At 41.8% G+C, this 13,871-nt stretch overlaps 1 protein-coding gene across 1 annotated transcript in view; it reads left to right on the top strand.

The window, feature by feature from the left end:
• The first annotated feature begins 1,936 nt into the window (after positions 1-1,936).
• Positions 1,937-13,871, top strand: part of rnf17 (ring finger protein 17) — a 93,093-nt gene continuing 81,158 nt past the window's right edge. The window contains 2 exon segments of the mRNA XM_060929311.1: positions 1,937-1,995; positions 7,017-7,147. Coding sequence (XP_060785294.1) covers positions 1,941-1,995; positions 7,017-7,147 — 186 coding nt within the window. The 5' untranslated portion in view covers positions 1,937-1,940.

The raw sequence follows: 13,871 nt of genomic DNA, 5'->3' as shown, positions 1-13,871 counted from the left end.
TAAGTCCTAAAGTATACTTTAACGTTTTGTGGCTGAAAAATTACACTATAAGAAAGAAAGATAGCACAATGATGACACAACTAACACAACGCTAGTTTCATGTAAAGCCTCAGTCACAACCGGCCGTACCGTGCTCCTATGGCCAGTCTACACGCAAAAAACGCACAAGAGCGCGCGTGTGACGTGCTGATTTTCGAGCTGCAGACCAGCCGCAGACTGGCCGCAGAGGTTCTTTGTCATGTCAAACAAACTCTACGGGCGCTTACATTTTTTTCAAGTTGCAAGACAAACTTATGGCCAACGCGCGTCTTTCTCCATGAACAAAAAAAAAAACGCAGCGATTTGGGAAACGCCAAAAATCACACGGCCAAAAAATCGTATGTCCGGTTGTGACCTAGGCTTAACCAAACCACAACACTCTCCGTTACATGCAAAAATAACCACACAGCCTTAGATTAATAAACTTACCCCATCAGAAAGAGAAACGGCGCCTTGCACACATCAATGCCTCCGATGGAAAGTAGTCCTAGAACGGTCCGTGTATCATCCGATCATTCAAGTATTCCATTCAATCTGGAAAATGAGGTTGCGTTTTTTTTTGCTAGAAATGGTTATCTCCGATGTAAATACCGTGTGTCTGTTTGCTTCGCGGTGTTTCAGCTCCTCTGCGCTGTGTTTAGTAACTCATTCCATAGTGAAATTACATGCCTGTATGCAGCTTAAGTAGCCATGCGCTCAGCTCGTATCATACAGCTGATTCGTGAAAAAACAACAACAAAAGACTTAAATCATCATGTGAATGGCCCATATGGTAATTTACCCACACCCCCCAGCAGGCTACAGTCCTGACAAAAACGAGACAATTTGCAACAAAAAATGTATGCTTTTCCAACAAAACAATCTATTATCTGAAATACTGATTGCATTCTTCAAGATCTCAACTTGCACATGATGGAAAAAAACAAAAATCACAAATTTTGAAAAAAAAAAAAGCTTCTTTTGCGATTATCTCGGATTCGTTTCGGCTGACGTGTCCCTGGATTTGGTGAGGGGTCACAAATGTTTGGTCAAGGTGACTCTTGTGAAGAGACAGTCTCATCTCATTATCTCTAGCCGCTTTATCCTTCTACAGGGTCGCAGGCAAGCTGGAGCCTATCCCAGCTGACTACGGGCGAAAGGCGGGGTACACCCTGGACAAGTCGCCAGGTCATCACAGAGCTGACACATAGACACAGACAACCATTCACACTCACATTCACACCTACGGTCAATTTAGAGTCACCAGTTAACCTAACCTGCATGTCTTTGGACTGTGGGGGAAACCGGAGCACCCAGAGGAAACCCACGCGGACACGGGGAGAACATGCAAACTCCACACAGAAAGGCCCTCAACGGCCCCGGGGCTCGAACCCAGGACCTTCTTGCTGTGAGGCGACAGCGCTAACCACTACACCACCGTGCCGCCGTGAAGAGACATTTTACCCAAATATTAGGTGTACTGTATGTATAACTTTTTTTTTTGGGGGGGGAGCTTTTTTCACCTTTATTGGATAGGACAGTGTAGAGACAGGAAATGAGCGGGAGAGAGAGAGAGAGAGAGAGAGAGAGATGGGGAGGGATCGGGAATCGAACCCGGGTCCCTGGATTTATGGTATGGCGCCTTATCCACCTGAGCCACGACACCCCCGCTGTATGTATAATTTTGATCATTATAATGGATGGACGTTTCTGATTCAGATTTAAAACAAACAAACAAACAAACACCCCCCCCCCCCCCCCCCCAAAAAATAGCAATGATTCGTACGGGAGTCGAAGGAATCGGCTCTTATTAAAGAGTTGAATCAAATGAACCGACTCACTAAAAAGATCCAGTGAGCCCAGGAGTGAAAAAGGCAAAGTTGTTGTTTTTGTCTTTCTCTTGGCTGTGCTGAAGAAGCATCATGATGGACCCTGCAGTGGCGTGTAATAACTGTGGCTTACCCTACACATTGTCTGGTAATTTATGAACGAATTCTCTTTATTTACTTGTATTATAAAATGTGCAATGTTTTTTCAGAGCCAAACTAATGACCTGAGCTTAATGAATTAGCATCACAAAAGCTAATTAGCAGAGTGCATCCTCCAAGGGAATCCACATGAGGACTCAAGTCATAAACATGGCGTTTAAATAAACTAGTTTGAGTTTATTTATAACGTCTTACCCTTCATTAAAGCTTTGTTTTGGTAAATGTACGTTATATGTATTTATATAAAATTAGATAAGTCAGCTGTGGTGTGGTGGTACAGTGTGTTTTTATTGAGACAACACAAATAAGTTAAAGCAGAGACGCACAGCCTTTATTTTTAAATACATTTCTGAGTGGATAGTATCTCTATCCTTGACTCTTGTATGCTGCAGAAATGGGAAATTAAAAATATATCTATTTTTGAGAGTTAAAATCGACCATAAAGTTGGTATTGAGCTGCCCCAACCAGCCCTGAGTGCGTGACGTCACAGCAGGAACCACAGGTGACCCAGGCTGATGATTTGTATAAGATGATGTATGTACTGTATACAAATTAATATCTCATCTCATTATCTCTAGCCGCTTTATCCTGTTCTACAGGGTTGCAGGCAAGCTGGAGCCTATCCCAGCTGACTACGGGCGAAAGGCGGGGTACACCTTGGACAAGTCGCCAGGTCATCACCGGCCTGTAGTACGCGTCACCGTCTTTCCACCCCTCCCCACTCTCTGATTGGCTCCCTAACTCCGGCGAGCCTTTAGACCATAGTTTCCATGCTGTCTTTTCAGATCGGAACGAGTGTGCAAAGCAGCATGGGATTTCCCAGGCTAGCCTGCGACTAGTTGGAGACAGAACAATTGCGGTAAAATATGCGAATATCAATTCAGTGTGATTCCAAGTGAAAATTGTTGCTAATTCGCATATTTTATCGCAATTGTGTGTCCAACTAGTCGCGGGCTGTCGCAGCCCAGTGAGATACTGGCTTAAGGATATCCAGGAGGTATTTCAATACAAAATATCTTTTAACTAATAGTATAAATTTTACCGTTTAATTACAAAAAGCAACAGGCCACAGAAAATCTGGACGGAAACGAGTACGTCACGCCACAGGAAAACCGAAACCAAACGTTATCTCGAAGCTGATTGGACCGTTACGAACAATAGATAATTCAGTAGACTTGGCTGGATATTTTCTATGTCTCTGGTAGCATGAGCCACAACATCATCTCGAAAGACCAAACTACCAATCGTAGGCTCGTAATGTTTCAAAATCCTATAAAACAGGAAGGATTTGAATAGAGTTTTCGTATTTTTAAATTATTGAAAAATAACATCGCAGTGACGACGATCTAATTTCCTAACTTGCCAGGTTTTCAGCGATACATAGAAAGATGCAGAACATCCTTTGATTTTCTTAACACCTTGAATGTTATCTCACATTTTCAGTTTTAACATTTTGGTTTATTTACAGTTGTTACAGAGTCGGTTTGGGATTTAAAATTGGCAACACCCCCCCCCCCCCCCCCCCCCCCCCCCCGGCTTCGTCAGGTGTGTTTCTGATTGGCTGCCATATTATTATACCCTCCCCTGCTTAGCTTTGATTTGTCGAACTACTTTTGCCCTAGTAAGAGTGTTTGAATTATCTTTTGTTCATAATGGTCCAATCAGCTTCGAGATAATGTTTGGTTTTGGGTTTCCTGTGGTGTGACGTATTCGTTTCCGTCCAGATTTTCCCTGGCAAGAAGTTTGGCCTGTTGCTTTTCATAATTAAACGGTGAAATTTATACTATTAGTTAAAATATATTTTGTATTGAAATACCTCCTGGATATCCTTAGACATTCTTCTTTTACCTGGTGGGTTTAAATCTGGAAGAATCCTTGTTTTTAGTCAAAAGAAAATCAGGTGGAAGCAGAGTGACTTGGCGTGGTGGTTCGCTGGAGTCTCCAACCTTATTTTTTTAGGTAACCGAAGAGTATGGGGTACCCAAAAAATGGCTAAAATATGCTTAAAATGACCAAATACATGCATGAAACGGTAAGTACACTTGTTTTCTTGCAATCTAAGCTTTATTTGTGAAATTTGGACAATTTTTTTTTTTTTAATATATTAATTTGTATACAGTACATACATCTTATACAAATCGTCAGCCTGGGTTACCTGTGCAGGAACCGGTTTTAAAGGTCATAGGCAAAGGTTTTCAATTTATGCACATTTGAAACTTTTATATGTTTAAAAAACCCTCTGTAATTTTCTTCTGGTCCCAAGAAATATCGTTAATAAGTAATAATTAAAATAAGTTAGCGCGGATCGCGGCGAATTTCTGCTCAGCGATTTTCGTGACCACTCGGCGCGTGATGTCATTCAAGACAAACAAACCGCTTGAGTTGAGTCCACTTCCGTTTATTTGCATTGCCGTTTGGCTTGAGTGCAGATGTGTGTTCGGGAATTTCCAAAGAAAACCCATGCCTTGTTGTGCAGTGAACTGTAACAACAGGACCGGTTCAGGAAGAAGTTTTCACCTTTTTCCGAAAGAGGCGGAGAGAGTGGATTGTACGCGTGAAGTGAGAGGGTTGGCAGCCGGGTAAATACGCCACTCTGTGCTCCGATCACTTTTTGAAGAATCCCCGTCTGTTGGGGAGTTTAGGTGTCAGTGTCGGACAGAGAAGGCTCAAACCTGACGCTGTTCCGACAAAATTAAAACACAAAATCAAGCAGTCAAAGAAGAAACTGAGCAGCAATGCTCAAGCAAAAAGGAGAAGATTGGAGGTAAACATCTTTACCTTTGCTTGCAAATGACAAGTCAAGAATCCTGAGGGATCCTGTACAATCATTGTGGAAATGAGACAGAAAGGATATTTTCCTGCTTAGAGTAGGCTATAAATAGTATAATGCTTGTGTTACTATTAGCAATATATTTTATTAGCAATATAAACGAATCCACCTTATATTATAGGGATTATGTGTGCGCCCGTGTGGTTTAATTATTCTTCAAAAGGGCTCTTATTTAGTATTACGACAAAAGTAAGAATTTATCATAACTACCAGGATAAATCGTTTGGGCGTGAGTCTTGTTGAGGTCCGGGGTCACTGCGATCCGAGTCGCTGTCCGATTCCGAGACTGCATGGTCAAACCAGTGAGCCACATTCACTGGTTGCTTTGCAACGGCCATAGTACGCGTGAAGCGAGTACATACATATATGGTTTCACCTCTCGATATTTTAATTTGGAGAGTTCCTACTTCAAAATCGCTATCGCTTTCAGACATTTTACACGACCTCTCACGACCAAAGTCCACACTTGTGCTCGTTTCGCAAGTAAACACAGAACTGCTCCCAGTCTGTTTGTCTTGAATGACGTCACAATGACGGCCCCCTGGCAGTGAAAGTGCACATAAGTGAGATGTAAACAAACCTTCAGAAGTTGCACAAACCAGTATATTTTAACCGTTTTATTCAATTTTAGGGTGCAAATTAGACACCAGGAAGATTGAATTCGCTTTTTGGGTCGTTCTTCTAGACAATAGAGTTGATATTCTACGTTCCACCTCCGACCCTTGCCTATGACCTCTAAGGCTGAGGCCTTTGACAGCTATAGTCCAAAGTCATATAAATAAAAATTTACGGTGAAAGTAAGAAATACCGTCACCGACTTGCTCAACTAAGACTGATTTGACTTCATTGATTGTGGGTTGACTCTCATTAAAACAGGATGGGTGTTATAACTTATGCAACATACATGTACATGCATGCATTTTCACTGATAAAATGTAAAAGGCTAATTAAATAATCAGATGAACTGAGACAATCACATTCTGAAGTAAATTAAATCATCTTATACCGGTAACTTAAACACGCAATACAAGTTACATGTATTAATCTAAATGCAGGTAGACTTTTTTTAAATCCAAACCAGAGTCGCAGCCTACCCATCTGTGTTCTCGTTTCTTGAAGGCTGATTGTTTCAAAACAATCTGACTTTCAGTTGTTCGTTCAGTTCTCTGTTTACTCGCTTCTTCCACACAAGGGCGAGATGGCAGCAATATCCAGCGGAGAAATCAGACGGCTGCTCCACTCATTCTCCATTTTCTCCAAACTGAGTACTCCGCCATTACTGCTCAGGCAATTACTAAAACCCGGGATAGAACGGGACATCACCGGTTTTAACAGCAACCGCGGGGAGGTCACTGCCTGAGCGATATGTCCCATCCCATTCCTTCCCGGGTTTTACCAACAACCCTCGGTTCACTCCTGGAGAACTGCTGCAACTAAACTCTCACTTTCCTTTTTAAAAAAAAAAATTAAATAAAATACTTTCTTGTTTTATTTAATTGTTGGTACTGCACCCTCTTTCAATACGGGCTTATAGCCAACGCTCCTCAACAGCTCAGAGGTCTCGTATGAGTCTTCAGTAAAATGTGCAGAGCAGAGAACCACTGCGTAGCCGCCCAATGGGCTCGTGAACTTCTCGCAAAACGTGTCTAAATCTTTGCAGTTTGAACATTTCTTGGGCCATAAATGCAGCATAAATCCACCTTCTGTCGTGTTACTGCACCCACCAGCAACACATCTACGTGGCATGGTGATAAATTAGCTCAAAATAGAGAATCAGAGTTGCAGTCAGCTTTGTGTTTTAGTATAGCGGAAATGGCGATGAAACCGATAGACTTCCTGCTGTGACGTTATGGACATCAAGGTCATTCACTCAAACCACTACCTATATGAATCACTTTAATCGTAAAAATTACTGTATTAGATTTATTGTTAACACTTAAAACTATTCCTGTGCCATTCTTGAGGTCTCAAGGCATTTATAAACGAAAGTGAGGCCATGGCTCTGCGTATATGCTTTAACAGTGTGGACTGAACTAGTGTCCCCAATTAGTAGGCTACTTGTGGCCAGCTGTAAGTTGGACATGTTAATAAAGTTGTTGTTTGATTGAAGTTGACACCACGTGACTCATTGCTTCATATGTTAACTTCTGTATTGCTGTACATGTGTTTGTGTGCACAGAGAATAATGTTATAGGGAGGCTGCCCCATGTGCTCTTCTGTGGCCACATCTTCTGTGCAGAGTGTCTCCGATCTCTGGAGTGTCCTCAGGACTCTAACTCCATGTCCTCCATCAGTTGCCCCGAGTGCACGGTGAGCCCTGGCTGCAGTTCCCTTACTACTCTACAGCATGTCAACCAGCTTTTCCAACTCGGGGGGGGGGGAAAGTAGCGAAAGCACTCAAAATGTCACCAGATCATGTCATACCCCAATTTGCATATTATTTATTCATCATTATCATTGGTACATCATGGTGATCGCTATTTTGCGAGACTCAGAATGATATCCTGAAGATGTTCCCTGTGTCCGAAATCGCTCACTCGTTCACTACTCCCTATATAGGGAATTACTATATAGAGGACTATATAGTGAGCTCATTGGTAAAATGAAAATACACTTTCGGACACTAGTCCATCGCGCTGGTATTTGTCATCACTGTCGCACAATTAAAACGTGCCAGATCAGTCGGCTGGTGGGTTTTCAAAAATAATAAATACATGCATGCATTTTTGTGATGGATCCATATTATACTGAGCGTATTTCCCACATTAATCAGTACAAAGTACCTGCATCTTTCAGTTCTTTTAAAATTAAGGCTAAATACTTTCCTCTTTGCCGCTGTCTTTTATTAAATCAAATTTGAGACTTTTAATTTGATTTCTTTCAGCGCAACTGCAATGCATGATGGGATATATTGCTTTGGTTAGTGACCATCGGTTGTACTCTACTTTTTGTAATGCATTGTGGGATACTTTGAGTGCACTATGTAGGGTGTAAATAATCCTCACTAAGGTTTTGGACAGCACTACAACATGGCGTCCTCACTATATAATGAGCAATTCCAGCGTTATGGACGTGACACTTGAACTCAAAATGGCGACAAATGACCCAGTGCATGTTTTATTGTCTCCCAGTATTTAAACAGGTGTTGCATATTTTAAGGCTGTACCATACTGGAGAAGTGATAGAACAAGAACAATTCCCATAGTACATCTAGGGCATGCCAGAAAATGCCAATAAAAGATGCGTTATGGATGTGACAGAAAAAGTATCACTTTTCTTGGGTGACTGTACATTTTTATCAAACTCTGTGAAATTGTAAACCTAATGTCGAAATGGAGATATCCATTTGATAGAGGGGTCCAAGGTGAATATTAAAAAATCTTTGTTTAAAATATTTTGTATTTCATGCAGAGTTTCGGAAGGAAAAGTCAGCGTTATGGATGTGACGAAATTCCGTTATGGATGTGACGCGTCTGAAATAGACATGGCGTATGTTTAGAAAATCAGCAATTTAACCACCATAACCCTTTGAAAAACTCTCTAAATATCAGCTAAAACTATCAAAGTTCTTAAATAATATTTAGGATGGCTATTGTTTTGCTGTTTTGTGGATTTTAGCATACATTTCTGTGGTTTGTGGCAATAATATAGAATTGTACATGATCAAAGTTGATTTTAGCTTGGGTTTTACATTATAAGAAAGAAAGAAAGACTGACAGTGACATTAGGTTGGTTACAAATTGGTTCAACTTATTCACATCTGTAAAATACAGGCCTAGGTGATATCTCTGGGAGTGGTTTTGATGTATTACATGTTGCTTTATTTTTGCATGGTGAGGTTGATATTTACATGGAATTGCCCTAGTGCCCTATATAGTGAGTAGGGAGCAATTTTGGACACGGGGTTCATCACCATAGTAATAATGTAAAAAAAAAAACAGGTTTAATTATGATTTCTTTTTAAATAAAAAAGGCTTCTTAATAGGTGTTGTACTTTTTGTTGGGCGTGTTTGGAATTCTGAGATTGTTCGTGTCGTACACTACCGTTCAAAAGTTTGGGGTCACTTTGAAATGTCCTTATTTTTGAAAGAAAAGCACTGTTCTTTTCAATGAAGATCATTTTGAACTAATCAGAAATCCACTCTATACATTGCTAATGTGGTAAATGACTATTCTAGCTGCAAATGTCTGGTTTTTGGTGCAATATCTCCATAGGTGTATAGAGGCCCATTTCCAGCAACTCTCACTCCAGTGTTCTAATGGTACAATGTGTTTGCTCATTGCCTCAGAAGGCTAATGGATGATTAGAAAACCCTTGTACAATCATGTTAGCACAGCTGAAAACAGTTGAGCTCTTTAGAGAAGCTATAAAACTGACCTTCCTTTGAGCAGATTGAGTTTCTGGAGCATCACATTTGTGGGGTCGATTAAATGCTCAAAATGGCCAGAAAAATGTCTCGACTATATTTTCTATTCATTTTACAACTTATGGTGGTAAATAAAAGTGTGACTTTTCATGGAAAACACAATTGTCTGGGTGACCCCAAACTTTTGAACGGTAGTGTAGCTATAATTCAAAGCAGTAATGATGTCAGCTCATGAACTTGATAAATCCCCAGCTTAAAATGTAGTGTATAAATAAATATTGTTCTCCCCAGAGCGCTTTTGCGTGTCGGGGCCAACACGCTTTAATTTCATACTGAGACACACTTTTTTTTTTTTTTTTTTTTTTTTTTCCTTCCTCTCTGACACTTGCTGAAAAATCATGTCTGATTTCTACCTTGCGGTGTTCGGGGCATATTTTGAAGGAAAATCAGTGTTTTGAGCCAGTTTGCTGCCATGATGCACTCAGGCAGACCAGAAATACCCCTGGGAAATCCACAATCGCAACAAACGCCCTCAATCACTTTGTTCCTGCACTGGTACCATGATGCTTCAGTGTGTGGGCGAGCACCTTTGCACTGACATCACATTTACCTTCGCAGCTGTCGCTACCTTGTGCCTGGGGGATAAGCGAACTTTGTTTGCATACTGTTCGCATACTGAAGCCAAGTGAAGATGTCTGGCATCTGCTGCTGTTGTCTGAAGAAAACTACAGCTAAAAAAAAGCTCTACTACTGGATTACTTGGATAATCTTGGTCAGATAGATAGAAGCAAAGGATAGGTATATGTGAAAATTAGCTTATTAGTGGTTATGATCTGTACAAAGTTCCTCGAAACAACTGGAGTGACCGTGCAGATTTGTGGCCTAGCGTTAGCTACATGTTGGAATATACCTTCTTTTTCCTGAAGAGTCCCGACATGGAAGAACAGTTTAAAAAAAAAAAAAAAACTACAAAAGCAAGAAAACCTTCTTTGTGTAAAGACTTTTTTTCCCTGCATCAGCTTTTGGGAACAGAATATTGTGAAAGCCAAAGTGTTTAATCTCAAAGGACTCCGACCTGAACTGTGGGCTAGATGGTACCGGTATTCCTGCCCTCCATGTCTCAACAAACCCAAGGACATCTAGTTACAGAGCTATTTGCAGTGCGTCATTTATACAGTGATGCTTATTATTGTTAAAACAATATCTGAAGGGTTTTTTTTGTAAAATAAAATATCTTGCTCTACACTTTCAAACAATACTGTAAGATTTTATTTTAATCTTATCTAATCGTGGATGGTATAATAATTAAACACTAACAATTGGCACATTCCAGTTGTAGCTGTAGTCAGGCCATTATTAAAAAATGTTCTGTTTCCGGTCCACCGGCCGGGTGAGTGCCATTTGTGCGGTTGAAATTTTTTTTTTTTTAACGCCGGTTTTTCGACATTTTTTTTCGGGTTCGTAAATCTAAAATCGAACTTGACATTTACTAGGGCTGTAACAATATGCATATCGAAATCGAAATCGCGATACGCAGAGCCACGATCCGTGTCGCGATACAAGAAGGCAGAATCGCGGTACACCCTTTCAAACTTCTCCTCAGCCCAAAAACAGAGGTGCTTCCAAACTTCAATTTATGAATACTTTACTTTTTATTTAAATTACGTTTTAAACTTACTTAAAATACTTTTATTTTTTATATCTATTAGTAAGTCGTTTTTTCGCCGACCTGCGACAATCTTCTGCGAGTCACGCAACGTCCACACTCTCCACTGGCAGAGCATTCATTTCTTTTAAGCGGTCGCCATTCTGGTTGCGACGCGGGGAGCGAATCTGTAAACAAGCAGCTCATTGGCTGGCTAGGTGTGCCACAAGCCAATCACAATCACTTGACCGGAAAGGCATGCAGTGTTGCCAGATTGGGCGGGTTTAGGTGCTTTTTGGCTGGTTTTGAACATATTTTGGGGTGGAAAACGTTAGCAATATCTGGCAACACTGAAGGCATGTCTGCTTGGGCGGAAGCCTTCTGCGGTAGTTACATTTTGACACGCGAGCAATGTTTCACTATAAAAATTCCGTAATTTCCATCTGTTTTCTGCGATCACAGAAAATCATTGGCCCTATGAGAGTGAGACAGTGAGAGAGCCACCACCCCAAAAAAAAAATCTTAACGGATTTACACGATTTGGAAAAATGACTTTTTCAGAACCGAAAAAAACAGAGCTTCCGGCTCAACAGCATTATTTTGAGAAATAAAACAGTCTTTGGATATACATTTGTTCATTTTTGCATACATATTACTCATTCTCTGCAGTGGTCTGAATTATTTGCTATTAAATAGTTAATGTAAGTAAGTAAATGTTAATAAGTCAAATTTACTACTTTAAAAATACATTTAAAAAACTCGTGGATGTATCGAATCGTGGGTCAAAAATCGCGATACGAATCGAATCGTGAGTTGGGTGTATCGTTACAGCCCTAACATTTACGCATTCCCAGGGCTTTCCACTAAGGCTCATACTAGCCAGCCATGACAAATAAGTAGCCAGCTGGGGGGGTAAACACAAAATAAAATAAACTCCTGTGCACGCAGTTCCCAGGATTAAATGTATTTTCCACAGACCATTTATTTATTCACGTTACTCAAATACAAAGTAAAATGGCAGTAAATCTTTTTTCTTTTCTTGCGTATTGCATCATGAGGCGTTCCTGGCTTGTAAATCTCTTATTTTTTGTGCATGACACATTCACGCAGCTGAGCATGGTATGAATTAACGACAGCGGTCTGCAGTGGCGGCTACACAATTACACACTCAGCGAACATTTCTCCATTTGTGTATGAAAACACACTCCAACCACTCAGTTTGGTTTCATTTACAACCAACGGTGTCTTTTGATGCCAGCACGTAATTGAACGAGAGAAGGCTGGTTTACCGGAGACAAAATAAGCGTTATCTCTGCTTCTGTCCCCTCCGACAGCCCCGACACACTACTGCCTCCGCCGAGTGCGCGCACACACCGCATGTCGGGGCCGCGGATGAGTTACTCTCCCTTGATCAACGAAGTCGGCGGGGAATTTGTGGTTATTATCGGTACAAACAGCGTGAATCACAACTTAAATGAGTGCAGTTCAGTTTGACATTATTGTCAGTCCGTTAGAAACATTTAATTTTATTAAAATCGAAAATTAATGTTTAGAGCCTGTGGGCTACAAAAATGGTCATTAAAGTAGCCGGCTGGACTTAATTGTGTAGTCGGCTGTATGGCCGGCAGCCGGCGCTTGTGGAAAGCCCTGCATTCTGCGCAGGATATAGAATTGAATCAGCTCTGTGCATGCGCCGTGCGGCACAAAAAAATGGCAGCCACCATGAAGGAAGGAGATCCGGAGTTTTCAAACATTTGCTTAAGTGTGAAATCACAAAATGGTATTCTAGCGAACAACAAAATAGTAAAGATTCAGAAAAACAAATCATTCAGTGATCATTTTAATAGTGTAATTTCATCCGAACTAGGCCTAATGGTCGATTTAGAACTACAAAAAGTCCGTGTGTCGGACATTTTAAGTACCTTTGTAAAAGTTTTGCAAATGTTGCAGTCAGCATTTAAAATGCTAACAAAGTTTTTGTACAAGTTTCAGTTGATTTAAACTGTCATTTTATTAAATGTCTGCTTTTGTAATAAAAAAAGTACTGAAAGAAAAAGCAAACAGCTGTAGCGGTTCTTGTGAAAGGGTGGAGCACAGAAGACGGCAGGACAGAGTTCAGGTTGATATGGTGCTTTATTGCTACACTTTTCAGTCTAACAATTACTGAGAACTTCACAGACACTCACACACACTCTGTGTCTGGTTCAGGGAAGAGACCATCTGCTCTCGCTCTCCCTCCTTAAGTAGGGCGCGGTCACTGGGAAGACACACAAACACAGGTTAATTGCCCTCAGGTGTAGTGATTCTGCCACTTGCCTTCCCTGACTCCGCCCCCCTGTCACAGACCAGCGCTTGACCACGACCCCGCTGCCACATACCCCCACTGCCCGACTCAGGCCGGGCGGCTGTCCAGCCTGCAGCCGACTCCCCCCCCCCCCCGGACGGCCACGACCATCTGCGCCCCCGGCCTGTGGACCACCTTGAAATTAAAGGGTTGGAGTGCCAGATACCAATGGGTGATCCACGCGTTGGCATCCTTCATGCGGTGGAGCCACTGGAGGGGCGCGTGGTCCGAACAGAGGGTGAAAGGGCGTCCCAGCAGGTAGTAACGGAGGGCGAGGACACCGGGCTGCTCCAATCACTGTGGGACTCCTCGACAATGCCCATTTCGAGCATGGCCTCGAGTTCTTCCCGAACCACCTTTTTTTTGTGTTCGGGTAGCCTGTAAGGGCGGCTACGCGCTACCACCCCCGGGGGCATCTCTATGTGGTGCTCTATGAGGTCAGTGTGACCGGGCAGGGGCGAGAACACATCCGAAAACTCGGTCTGCAATTGGGCGACCTCCGCGAGTTGGGTCGGGGAGAGGTGGTCTCTATAGAGATCTTGCAGTCACGTGACCGGAAAGTACACAACCGCCATCTTGTCGGTCAAAAAACACCGCTGAATACTGCTGCACTCGTGTACAGAATGGATCAATTTCAACCGACGGACTACACGGCTCATTTTTCTAATGAACAGATAA

The sequence above is a fragment of the Neoarius graeffei genome, chromosome 9 (assembly GCF_027579695.1).
Source record: "Neoarius graeffei isolate fNeoGra1 chromosome 9, fNeoGra1.pri, whole genome shotgun sequence".
Lineage (NCBI taxonomy): Eukaryota > Metazoa > Chordata > Actinopteri > Siluriformes > Ariidae > Neoarius > Neoarius graeffei.
This window is presented reverse-complemented; position numbering and strand designations above follow the sequence as displayed.